Source organism: Hipposideros armiger, unplaced genomic scaffold (genome assembly GCF_001890085.2).
Source record: "Hipposideros armiger isolate ML-2016 unplaced genomic scaffold, ASM189008v1 scaffold_413, whole genome shotgun sequence".
In the NCBI taxonomy this organism is placed as follows: domain Eukaryota; kingdom Metazoa; phylum Chordata; class Mammalia; order Chiroptera; family Hipposideridae; genus Hipposideros; species Hipposideros armiger.
The window spans coordinates 273644-286637 of record NW_017731763.1 but is presented as its reverse complement, the minus strand read 5'-3'; the positions used below and the strand labels follow the sequence as shown (position 1 = coordinate 286637).

Here is a 12994-nt window from a genome sequence, read left to right as displayed (position 1 = left end):
TTTTCTGAAACAGAAACTCTGGTGGGGTTGGTGGGGGGGTGGAGGGGGTGGAGCCAGTGATAAGTTTTTAACAAGCCGTTCAGGTGATTCTGATGTAGCTATGAGAAGCCTTGTTAGAAAAAAAGGCTTTCCAGCATGGAGAGAAAATGCTGATGGGTCAGCATGTGAGATTTATTGGGAGAAAACAAAGAGGCTTAGGACCATTTGAGTTGGAAACTGAAAATCCACAAGTAGCAAATATAGCAACAGCTCCTGGAAGCACGTGTGCCATGAAGGGGAATTGATTTCTCTCTTCCTTGGGGAAAATAGAAATGCTTATATTTTAGAGGAAGCAAAAGTAACATGCCAAAAAACTTTGGGCTGGGGGTGGGGCTTATGTTAAATAGCACATTCTTATATTAATGGTCCATGGCAAGAACACATTTATTTGTGAGTGATTTCAGAGAAAAATAGCTGTCATCATGGGACTCTATTTGTTTGCTATGTACGATTCGGCTACAATTACAACTATAGAACCAAAATAAGCAGATTAAAATTAGAGCTTTGGTTGTGGTGAAATTTCTTTACAGTAAATCTGAGCCCAATGCAAAACTGTGGGAGTCCTAGTTTTAGCAACTCCCTGATTGTTAATCAGCCTCTCAGCCGGAGATTTCTATGATAAATTTTAGGCTCTAGCTGTGGGTAATTTGCAGCATCCTCACACAACTGATATGTGCCACGAGTCATTTTGGGTCTTTTATTTTTAAAGACAAAATAGACAGAAATAAAACTAGATACCATTAGGAAACTAGTTTTTAAAGTTCTTTTTTGTTTTACTCTATAAAGTAAGTAAATATGGAAGTCATGGAATCTTTAATTAATGATATAAGTTTATGGCTACTTTACTTCAAAAGAATACTTTCAAAATGATATAGTTTGTGTTTAAACTAAGGAACTTGCCCTACTATTCTGCGTTTTATGGGGTATCGCATCCCAATTATTGTTCCCACACCAAGAAAAAAGAGAAAAGACATCTCTTGGCATTTCTAGTGCCTACTTTATTCCAATCCAATGTTTTTAAAATCATATGTTGCAACCCATTAGCTGGTACTGAAATCAATTTATCAATTTACTGTCACTAAAAAATGAAATAGAATAACACAGAAACTAGAGTGCACCACATTTACTTGGGTAAGTACTCTTTCTGAAACTCTTGTTTCAGTTGTGTGTATGTATACATATTGATCAAATCCATTCAATCCACCCTTCAAGTGACACCGGAATCATCTTTCTGAAGACACATCGAAAGACATAACTCTTGGCCCCAAACTCTTCTCTCAGTTTCCATAAACAGCCAGAATCAAGTCCAAACTCTTTCCAAGGTTTTCAAGACTCCCTACTCACTCCTCCGCATGATCCTCTTATCATTTCAGAAAACATCACCAGCTACTCAGCTGCTCCAACTCAGAGCCAGGTAGTTCTGCTTGTCCTGCACCCACTCCTTTTCCAATCTACCGGATCAGTCTTACTCTTCAGTCTCATCTAGCCTGAGTCAAAGTTTACCATCTCAGGGAAGCCTTCCCTGACCCCTCAATCTAGATCAGCTTCTAAACTTGTCCCTGCCTTTCTCTAGCACACATTGCCGTCTTTTGTATTTTTTATAACACTTTCAACCGAAACTTTCTTGTTCATTCTTGCAAATGTTTTTAGTATCTGTCTTCCCACCGGCATGTATACACCATGGGGACTGAAACCTGGTCTTTCTCTGCAGTATCTGTGTTGAGATCAGCTCAGGGCTTATGATAGAAGAGTCACCAATAAATATTTACCATGTGAAAGAGTTCCTGAGCTGAACTTGTGGTTCCTGAAATATTCTTTTACCTTTTGTCATGGTACCTGCTATTTCATCTGCTCCAAATGCACTGTATCCACTTGTTCTTTTGGTAGACTTCCATTTATCCCTTCCATTCATCATTTTAATGAAAACTTTCTCAATGCTTTTGGACTGAGTTCATACTTGTTCTCAGCGGTGCTATAGGCTTTTTCACTTACTATGTTGCATCATTTTCATATTGGACTTTTCCACTGGGCTGTGAGCTTCCTCAGGGCAATGTCGTGTTTATTCACGTTTTTGTCTCCTCAATGCCTAGCACATACTTAGTACATGTAGTTATTCAATAAGTGTTTGTTGAATGACTGAGTAAGTAAATAAAAGTCAATGATCAGGAAAGATAAATATTTGTGATGATGTTCCCTGATGTAAACTGTAAGTAAATACAATTCTAGATTTATAGAGATGGAAAGATTAATATGTATGCATGTTGTGTAGAGTAGTGTATATGTGGGGGATAAAGACGGGTAAAAGCATGATTTTTTCTGTATAAAATATTTCTATTTACCATATAGGTCATCTGAAATATCAAGCTGTCCTGGTGCATTTACAATCTGATATGATTGATCAGATTTCATTTTCACATTGTTTTTCAAGAACAGATCTGTTAGGTACAGTGTTAATAATGCAAAAGTGTATGTGTCTATGATTTTAGGGTACAGCCTGACCCAGCCCAGGATTTGCACTATTCTCTATGAGAATTCAATGTCATTTTAGGAAATATGACTAATAAAAAATGGGGGTGGAAGGAGGAGAAAAATAGTGTCCTTAAATACGTATATAAATAAATTGTGTGTGTGTGTGTGTGAAATAAAAATATCTTATATTCTCTGGATCTATATTTCTTTCTTAATTGAGCTATTGCTTACTCTTCACCATCTTAAATACAACTCACAAGCTGGAAAGAAGCTAAACCACTTACAAGCAAACCTATTTTCTTCTCTATTATTTTATCTTTTATTGAAAGGGCCCCCTCACTTGCCTTCAGATTCTAGCTGTACTGGCATCTTTAAAGTGGAAGGGGGAGGAAGGCAAAAGCAGAGGTGAGATCTCTCACCCTCAGCAAAAGGATTTGTTGCACACTTAATTATGCAGGAAAATCTGCCTCTCTTCTTTTTTTCCCCCCAGAGTTAATAACATTGGAGGATCTGTACTGCAGATAAAGAACTTCAGTAGAGAAGATCCTTTTGGAAAATGCCCCTTTCCTTGTGGATCTAGGGCTGGCTTATCGCGTGTGATTTTAGGATTGCAGGGAAGGCCCAGTTGCACAACCTGTCCTCTGAGGTCCTACCACTAGTGGTTCAGTTCTTCGGGTTAATAAACTGCTCCTTTTAAATAAGCGCTGGTTGACTTACAAGGATAAGCTAGACTTATGTAATTCTGTGACTCGGTCTAAATGGCTGCCCTAGGGAATCATAATTTTGATAGACGGAAGGAGAAGGACAGGGTCTTGTAGAAAACCCCAAATAATGTGAGGAACTGGATGTCCCTATGCCATAGGGAGACAGGACTGCAACAGTAGGTTATGAGCAGAAAAGGAATGGTGAACACATGGTATGGACATTCAAGTTTGCCTCATTCACAACTTATCGCAGCGAAATTGCCAATGAGCTGAGGGATGCAGAAGAGGAAAGGAACTTAAAACAAACAAAAACAATACTCTTATTTTGCAATTAAATAAAAATTAATTTACAAATTAAAGAAATTTCAAGGAAGCAAAACCACTTTGGGTAGATACCATGATTATTAAGATCATTGAATCTTCTGACCCTGAATGTCCCTGTTTTTGGACAGGACACTTGTGTCCTCCAATATGGAGCTGGAAGTCAGGCAATCCTGAGTGAGTAGGGTGGGATCTCTCTCTCTCTCTCTCTTTCTCTCTCTCGCTCTTCCCCTCAGGTTCTAGAAGGAGGGTGGGTATGTATGACACAGTGCTAACAAAATCTCTCTCTACAGGGCCGGCCGAGTGGCGCGATGGTTAAGAACTCGCTTGGGATGCCAGAGGGCCCCAGTTCGGATCCCACATATGAGGGCCAGTGACACTGCCCTCCACAGCTAAGATGCTGAACAACAGCTCGACCTGGAGCTGGGCTGCCATGAGTCGCCGGCGACGGCGTGGGCTGCAGTCCCTGTGGCAGTGGGTTGCCATGGGCTACCGTGTGTGGCCAGCAGCCAGCGTGAGCGGCCAGCAGCCGCAGTGAGAGGCCGTCCAGAAGCCAGCGACTGATCTGCCTCGCCAGAGAGGGGCGCAATGATGGTGCCAACTTGGGCCAGTGAAGCAACATCCTCCACAACTAGATTGAAGAACAAAACGACAGCAACTTGTCTGTTCCCCTTTCCCCAATTCCCCAGCACTGTTCCCATCCCCCCAATTCCCCAATAAAAATCTTTAAAAAAAAAATCTCTCTCTACAGGTCTGTGCTCCTTGTAACTTGCTCTCAACTTGTTCATAGAGGATGATATACTGCTTATTTCCAAGGATATTCTGCTCAGCTCTGGTAATTATAGAGTTTAAGAAGAAATAAGAACTAGGGGGCTTGACGTTACATTTTATCAAGATGAAGTAGAGAGCTAACCTGCATTGAGTAATTAGCTGTGCAACTTTGGACAAGTTACAAGTGACTTCATTTTTTGTGCCTCAGTTTTCTCATCTATAGATTAGGAATAATTTTAGTCTCCCTTATAGTGTTGTGAAAATTAAATATCCTTAGGCTTCAAGCATTTTCAACAGAGGGGCACATAGTGAAAGTGTTAGCTATAATGACAATAATATGGGGAATAATGACTCTTCTCTTGAGGCAAGCATTTGATCCTTTGCTTTGCTACCTTGTTTGATTCTCAAAACAATTGTTTCAGGTAACTATTTTCAACCCCTTTTGCAGCTAAGGCAACTGAGTGACAGAGAGACGAATGAACTTGCTCAAGCACATACAACCAACAAGCTTCAGAACAAATGGGAATTCAAACCGAGGCTGGAGGGCCACCCAGGCTCCCATGAGCTGCTCCATCTCGGCCTTCCAATGAGCCCTCTTTACCTCAGTCCTCTGAAAGCTCCCACTGTATTCCTATAGCAGTTCTAAAAGCTGCCTCTGTATTCCTATAGCAGCTTGCCTGGGTTTTCTGGTGAATTTCTCCACATCCTGATTTTTTTTCTTTTTCAGCAAACTTTCCCTTGCTAATCCCTCCTTCAGTGTAACGTTGTAGCTTTGGGGACACACCCCTGGCTAGGCCTCGGCTTGCTGGGCCGCCTTCCCCCCACCCCTTCCCTCTGCTTTGGTTTAAAGTGTCTCTGGATGCCTCGGTTTCACTCCCTTTGCTTTTAGCCCTGACTGGGGCAGGAGAGACCAAGGCTGAATCCAGAACTCATCAGTCCTGGGGTGACAGAGAAGGGGCCTTGGGGGAGCACTGACTCCCCTCTAACCTCTTCTTCATTGGGTCTGTTGGCAACAAAAGAAAACTGATTGGGAAAATGAAGAACTTCTGGTAAGAATTTGACCCTGGAAAGAGTAGCGGGGAGATGGGATTGGAGGACTTGGAACTGAGGGTCTGTGTTTTTGCAATGGTGATAGGAGGAGAGGAGGTGAGCGGAAAGGTGAGGGGACAGAGACAGAGACAGAGAGGAACAGGTGAGAGAGCGAGACACAAAAAAGGAAGCATGAGAGACAGAAGGGCGAGAAAGAGAAAAAGGGAGAAAGAGACAGTCACCAAAATGGAGAAGCAGAGAAACTAAGATGAAAGAAAACAGTGACAAGGAAATAGGTATAGAAACAGTGAGAGGTAGAAACAGAGAAAGTGAGAGAAAAAGACAACACTCTTATGATTGTTTTAGAGTAGGAGTCATAAATGTGAGAATTTATTATATCTGTCAAGATTTCAAACTAAAAGTGAGCAAACTAAATTATACTGAGATTTGATCACCTACATGATTAGGTTTACCAAGTTCAAAAATATTAACGTAGTCCTCATCTGGAGGGGCTCCAGTTTGAATCATTTTTCTTCTCTCTTCTAGGAAAATTCCAGTTTTTTTGTTTGCGTGCAGTTTCCTAGGACCCTGGGCATCTGCAGCTGTCAAGCGTCGCCCAAGTAAGGGCCATGGTTACTAGACTTTGAAATACTACTTGTTCCCAGAAGGGATTAGGCAGGGCTGTGGCTGCGTGAGAACCGAGTGAGACATCCATGGTCCTTCACAGCCTCACTCTTCAGTCCTGCTTTGGCTATGAGTGTGCTCTCTGGCTGGTTTTCTGTGGTCAATGCTGGGTGTAAAAAAAGAGTCCTGGCTGTGATTGAAGTTGGCAGGAAAGCCAGTCTGTGTGCTACAGTGCCTAGCACAGTGCCTACCTGGTTCAGATGGTGATTCTGAATGTTGGAGGGATAGATGGACAGATGGACGGATAGATGGATGGATGGATGCATGGATGGATAGATGGATGGGTAGAAGCCAATGATTTGGGGATTGGGGGAGGTATAAACATTACATTGAATGTACTGGGATAGCTGGGTCAAAGCTTTGTAAATGTAAAATTCTTTTTCTGAAGTCTAGGAAGTCTCTGTCATCAGATGAGTCTCATCAGGGCACTGAGGTTAGACAGTTACAGGAGGCCTTTTGTGGTAGTGAAAAAACACTACCTGAAACCTTCCATTTGTTTGTGTGAGAAGCACCCAATTTCATTCTAGGATTCCTTATCAAATTGAGCATTTAATTCTCATGATTGTCTTCTTGTTACTCTTCTCCATTTTAGGATATAGCAATAATTTAGTGGGAACTTTATTTGATCTCTTAGAATGAATTTATGAAATCAAATGTGTTCTGTATATTCTATTTAGCAATAGGAAATCCTGAGACTCACCCCAAACCCCTTTTCTACCTGACAAAGAGTCCTAAGAACTACACTCTCCAGGAGTCTCATTGAACTGGCTCAAGGTTGGCTTTGGATTCTCTTAGGAATTCTAAAATTTGTGGTGTTGAAGGAATATTTGCTAGCCCAAACCACCAGAAATTTTCCAGACTGGCTTCTGACACGGTGCCATTCAGAAGGTTGTCAGCTCTGGTTCCAAATTCCTAACTTCCCCAAAAGGAAGATTTTCCCAGCACCAATTATTAAAGCAACTTTCTGGCTTGCCTCCTTTCCAGGATGAGTCAAAGATGAATGAATTATAATCATAGAGTCACAGAGTTAAAGCCCAATACATTATTTATAAGCACGCTGCTTGGTATAATATTGTACTTTTAATAGTTTTTCAGCTCTGATTATTATTGACACATCCCCATGATCCTTGAAAGATATGAAGTAGGATGACACAAGATCTCTTTTTTGCAGGATTTCCTGTCAATTCAGATTCTAATGGTGAAAATGAACTGTGTCCGAAAGTCAGGATTGGGCAAGATGACTTACCAGGTGAGTAGCAGTGTACCTGAAAATGCACAATTTCTATAAACCCAGCTGATACATTCTGTTATTTGGGAAGGTTGTGGAAAGGAATAACACCAATCTCATTTTGTACTTTTTGTTTTGTGTTCCCTTTCTATAGGGTTTGACTTGATTTCTCAGTTCCAGGTAGATAAAGCAGCATCCAGAAGAGCCATCCAAAGAGTTGTGGGGTCAACGGCATTACAAGTGGCTTACAAACTGGGAAACAATGTAGACTTCAGGATTCCAACCAGGTGACATATATATAAATTTAATTATCTGCCTCAATTGCATTTTTTTAAATGAAAACCTAGCCAATGTTATAGCATCTTCTTATGCTCAATGTTTCTTGGATCAGGATTTTATTTAAAGATGAAAGAATTTATTTACCTACCTATCTTCAGTGCCTTGAATATATGAATGTTCTTCATGTTTTCAGTATGTGATTTATGTCCTATTCCTGGAAAAAAAATCACTGAGACTGTTACACATTGATTCAGGACATGTTCTTATTACTTTACTCTCTGTTTTTCTATAATTTGTCTGGTTTTGACTGAAAGGACCCTCTGTGAAAAGTGCCAGAGGTTAAGCATAAATTTAACTAGAAACCACGGAGTGGTTAGAAGACTCACAATGGTGCTGTTCAAACGTCCAGGTGCTGAAATAGAAGCACACATACAGTGCTTGGCTCCTGGCAGGAACCAAACAAAAGCAAAAGTAGAATAAAGATAATAGAAACAATGGTAGTGGTAATAATAAGAAAAAATCCTCTACTTTATCTCTTCCTTTGGAACTCTTTTATCCTTTAAATTACTCATAACTGAGATGCTTTAGTATATTTGAAAGTGTTGAATCATACCATTGCTATGAATGAGATTCAGAGCTTTCAGCTTTATATCACCTAAATACTTCATATGTGATTATTATAATTGTATGTTTTAGTGCACTCTAAAAAATAGCATTAATCTTACTAGAATTAAGATTCCTTTGATAGATAAATAAGGAAATTAGAGCTTTGATAGAAACTAAGGTGTAAAGGTAAATAATGATTAATTAAAACAGTAAAAGATTATTATAGAAACTCTAAATGTTTATAACAATGAAAATTTTGGTCAAATTAGAATATTCTGATATAGTGCCAGATTGCAGATAAAATTTCATGTTTTGAACATACTATATTTTCTAAAACAATAAAAGTGCATTGTTTAAACTCTTTTAGTAAACTTCCCAATTAACATTAAATCTCATCCTTATTACAACCCTGTGATGGGAACACTATTATCCATTTTTTATGGAGGAGGAAACAGAAGCCAGAAAGTTTACATTGCTTGCACAAGGTCACAGGGTTGGGAGGAGCTGGGAGGACTGAAACCCAGGCAGAATGGTTACAGAGGCTGCTGTACTTCTAACCACTATTCGATACTAACCCTTGGAAACCATTCACATTTGGAAAGATGAAAGGCATCCTAACAGCTATGAACTTATTTTTGCTTATATTTTCTTTTCATGAACAGAGGTGCTATTGTGTTTTTAAATATGCTTTAAAAACTTTCATTTTTTCTTTCTTTAATAAAATAATTAAACATGACACAACATCCCCAGGGCTGACCTAATTTTCTCGTCTACAATTTAACACACAATCTGCACTGTCCTTGACTCCAAGTTCAGAGATAGAAGGCCACATGAACCCCTACCTCCTGCTCATCTTTTTTTTTTTTTTTAAGATTTTTATTGAGGAATTGGGGGGATGGGAACAGACAAGTTGCTGTCGTTTTGTTCTTCAGTCTAGTTGTGGAGGACGTTGCTTCACTGGCCCAAGTTGGCACCATCATTGTGCTCTTCCCGGGCGAGGCAGATCAGTTGTAGGCTTTCTGGACGGCTGCTCACTGCAGCTGCTGGCCGCTCATGCTGGCTGCTGGCTACACACGGTAGCCCATGGCAACCCACTGCAGCAGTGGCTGCAGCCTACTCCGTCGCTGGGGACTCACAGCAGCCCAGCTCCAGGTTGAGCCGTTGTTCAGCATCTTAGCTGTGTCACTGGCCCTCATATGTGGGATCCGAACCGGGGCCCTCTGGCGTCCCAAGCCAGTTCTTAACCATCACGCCACTGGCCGGCCCACCTGCTCATCTTTTTTTGTTGCTCTTCTCGAAGTGCCTAGAGTATCACTAACTATTTTTCACAGGCTATCACCAATGTCCCGTATACCCTATCTCCTTGACTCCCTGTTCCCACAAACACTAAAAACTCTTGTTTTACTGGCAAGCCTTATGAAAGGAGGAAAGAAGTAGAAGAAGGAAGTAGGAGAAAGACATACAAAGAGGAGGAGAGCCCAAGGGCTGAGACAGATGAGATCCCAAATAGGTAATAAGGTCCGTTCTCAGGCAAGTTACTTAAAGAATCTTTGCGTCAGTTTCCTCAGTTTAAAATCAGGAATAATAATCACTGTGTCAAAAGTTGCTGTGAAAAGTAAGTGTTAATAAATGGAGAGGCTTGATCAGAGCCTGGTACACAGTGGCACTGGTTAAGTGTTTTTCGTAAGTAGTGGAGAGCACCAGAAGGAGAGGTATGCAGATGGGAGCTTCTCCTTAGTGGGCTCTTTGTTTTCAAGCTGCCCTCCAAGTCCTACTCATTCAAAAACCAGGTAGCAAGAAAAGCAGGGACTGGACTTATTCTCAGGCCATGCAGGGAGTGGACTCCCTTGGTTTAAAGGGAATTTCTATGGTGGGAATACAGGTTCCAAGGCAGCGAAAATAAACTATTATCAGGATCTTCTTAGGGGTATGGCAGATGGAGCTGATGTGACAGTCACAATTTATCCTTATTTGTCTTTTTAATTATTTGGAAAGATTCTGTGGCATATTTTCTTTGCTGCTTTTTATTCTTTATATCAGGCATTATAGTTTCACATTCTCAATTCAAATTTACAAACATGTTGTGTTTGTTTGCATTAACAAATACAATCCTTAGCTTTTGTTTGGGGTAAGGTCATAAACAAATGTTTCAAGGTCCAAAGACTTCTTATCTTTTATTCAAACCTTTATGGCTCTCTTTTTAAGAGACTCTGTGCAGATTGTAACATAATGAAATAAATCATTTATAGGTCCATCTTCTTTTAAATTATGTATGCTGTCAAGTTTGCTTATCAAGGGGAATAGCATATTTGCAAGAACAGAATCTCAGGTGTTCAAAAAAGATAATGGGACTGACTATTCTATAAATTATACTTGTGAGGATTTTTAAATGGTCTTAGGAATATACAAATACCTATAAATTTTATTATTTGAAACTGAAAGGAATTTTCTCCTCTTATATTGACATACTGTATTAGCCTAGTTTAAAATATTAATAACATGTTAATCTTGATTATATTTGTATATACACACACAAACACACACACAAATATACAAAATCTTCATGTATATGGAGAAAGATAAATGAATACCCTTGGTTTAACAACATGTCTATAAATGAATTGTACTTCTAGCAATTTCATCGACCATCCCATTTAAAATAAAAAAAGTTTTTGGCATTGCATAAGCAACTCACAGGTACATGGTAACATTATGTCCTGTTCTACCTTAAACTTAATATCTTTGCTCATTTAGCAGGAAAGATAGGATGAAGCACAAATTGGAAGAGATCCCTCAGTTAACCTCATGATGTCTTTGCAAAAGAATCACTAAAGCAAGTTGCTGCACTTCTAAAGTCAAAACAAAATAGGTTTATTTTTCCCTAGGGATTTATTCTACAGCCTTTGCTTAGTACATGTGTAAAGAAATAAATAGATAAAACAGATTTTTAAAAAACCTGTAAGAAGAATGCTTTAAGGAAGTGAAGAGGACAAAGCATTAGGATTTATCTGCCTTCTGTGAAAACCTCTCACCTCAACAGTAACTATCTTGAACAGAAAAGAAAAATAAATTCTTTAAGGATCTGGTTAAATCCAGATTGTTAGGTGAAAATCATATTAAAATAACCTATTTGTAATTTAAATGGATACTTGTCAAATTTCATCACTGAATAAAACTTTTAAAACTTATCTCCCAGCTCCAAATTAATTGAGGTCAGTTAAATGAAATATGTAAACTTCTATGAGATTTTATAATTATACAGTAGGCAGTATATTATGCTGTCATTAATGAATCTTAGTTTCTTCCCTAGTAGTTATTCTGGGGCATGTATATTCTGAAAAATCTAAAATCCAAACAAAATATGACAAACAGAATCTGTATTAAAAATAAATATCAAAATAGTTGTGGTAAACATGCCCATTATGGGCAAATAGTTCTTGAATACATTTTTTAGCTCCAAACTGAATCTTTTTCAATGTAAATCCTCTTTGTTAATAAAACCTCCTGTATGTACACTTGACAGACATAAAAGATATTTGATGAATTGAAAACTTTGAAGTAAGTATAGTACACACCACCAATAATCATTTAAGAATATGTATTCACAAAGGAATTCACCCAGTATTAAAAATAAAAACCAAAGACATTTTAGAAAATAATGGCTAAGAGAAGCACTTGGATAATAAAAGAATACTCAGATAAAAGTTTTACATTTTTGTTATTTTTATAAAACTAACAAAGTGATGATATTTATGGACGTAGTAGACACATTTTCTTGGTTTGCGAGAATATTTGCAGGAGAGTTACTTTATGCTTGTTTATGCTATTATAAGGGATGACAGAGTTCTATAGTTAAAGTCAACGTAAAGATAGAAAACCTTAGCAAGTTTTATTTATTCTAAACATTATTGAAAATGAGGAATTTTTTTTGGTTTAGAAATTCTTGACCCCAACGATATGTTTTAATGTAATTGGCAACAACACATACTCCAATACAATACATTTATATGTTACTCATTTTAGTTTGTAACAATTCAATCAGCATATACTTAGATATCTATTCTTGCCTTTTTTTTTCCTTTACTGTTCTCAAGAAGGGGGCTATATAACAGGAATTGGACTTGAAGAAAGGTTCTTTGGAAGTTTGGGTCTTGGTCCATAACTGTTTTCAGAAATGTCAAGTTTTATTATTTAGCAAGCAAAATTAATTGGCATCTAGTTTTCCTAGCATTTTTTCCTTACTTAGGAATTTTTCTATACTTAGAGGGAAGAAGGTAGAAGTGCATAACCTTCAAGCCCTTAAAGGGTGAAGTTTACATTTAATATGTCCTGATGTTTTACAATTTTGGTCCTCCGCTTTTAGCACTTTGGCTTCAACAGAAGAAGATCCAGGTAGTTGTTGCAGCTCCAAATCAGTTTCCATATAGACTGGAGGTATCTTAGGGACACTGATGATCATATGCTGCCATTTAAAGCAGTAAAGGAAGTAGCAATGATAAACACTTAGTTGTCAGATTGAGGAACGACTGGATTGGAGTAGAGGAGTAAGAACTGGTCACCTTTTCCTTTCACACATCTAGTGACAACCAACCAGCTGTTAATTTAACATCACACTTTGAAAGAAAAACCTTCTCAGTGTGAAGGAGCTACTCAAGTCTACACAGTTACTTATTCTCAAAATGCTGTTGTGGGTCTAGGATATTACTGTGGAGAATACCCAAGCAATTGTTGAAAGAACAAATAATCCTAACATGTTATATTAAACAAAAATTAAAAGCTGCTTTAATTCAACAGTGTCATAGCTAGCAGAGCTGATTTGGAGCCCAAATGATCTCTTCTTTTATTTGTGGAAGAAATGTTGCCA

General features: G+C 38.6%; 1 protein-coding gene across 1 annotated transcript in view; it reads left to right on the top strand.

Moving 5' to 3' along the window:
• Positions 1-5214: 5214 nt before the first annotated feature.
• The window catches only part of COL9A1 (collagen type IX alpha 1 chain), a 97054-nt gene continuing 89274 nt past the window's right edge, over positions 5215-12994 (top strand). The window contains exons 1-4 of the mRNA XM_019663977.1: positions 5215-5353; positions 5880-5953; positions 7189-7266; positions 7400-7532. Coding sequence (XP_019519522.1) covers positions 5340-5353; positions 5880-5953; positions 7189-7266; positions 7400-7532 — 299 coding nt within the window. The 5' untranslated portion in view covers positions 5215-5339. The remainder of the gene's footprint in view (positions 5354-5879; positions 5954-7188; positions 7267-7399; positions 7533-12994) is intronic.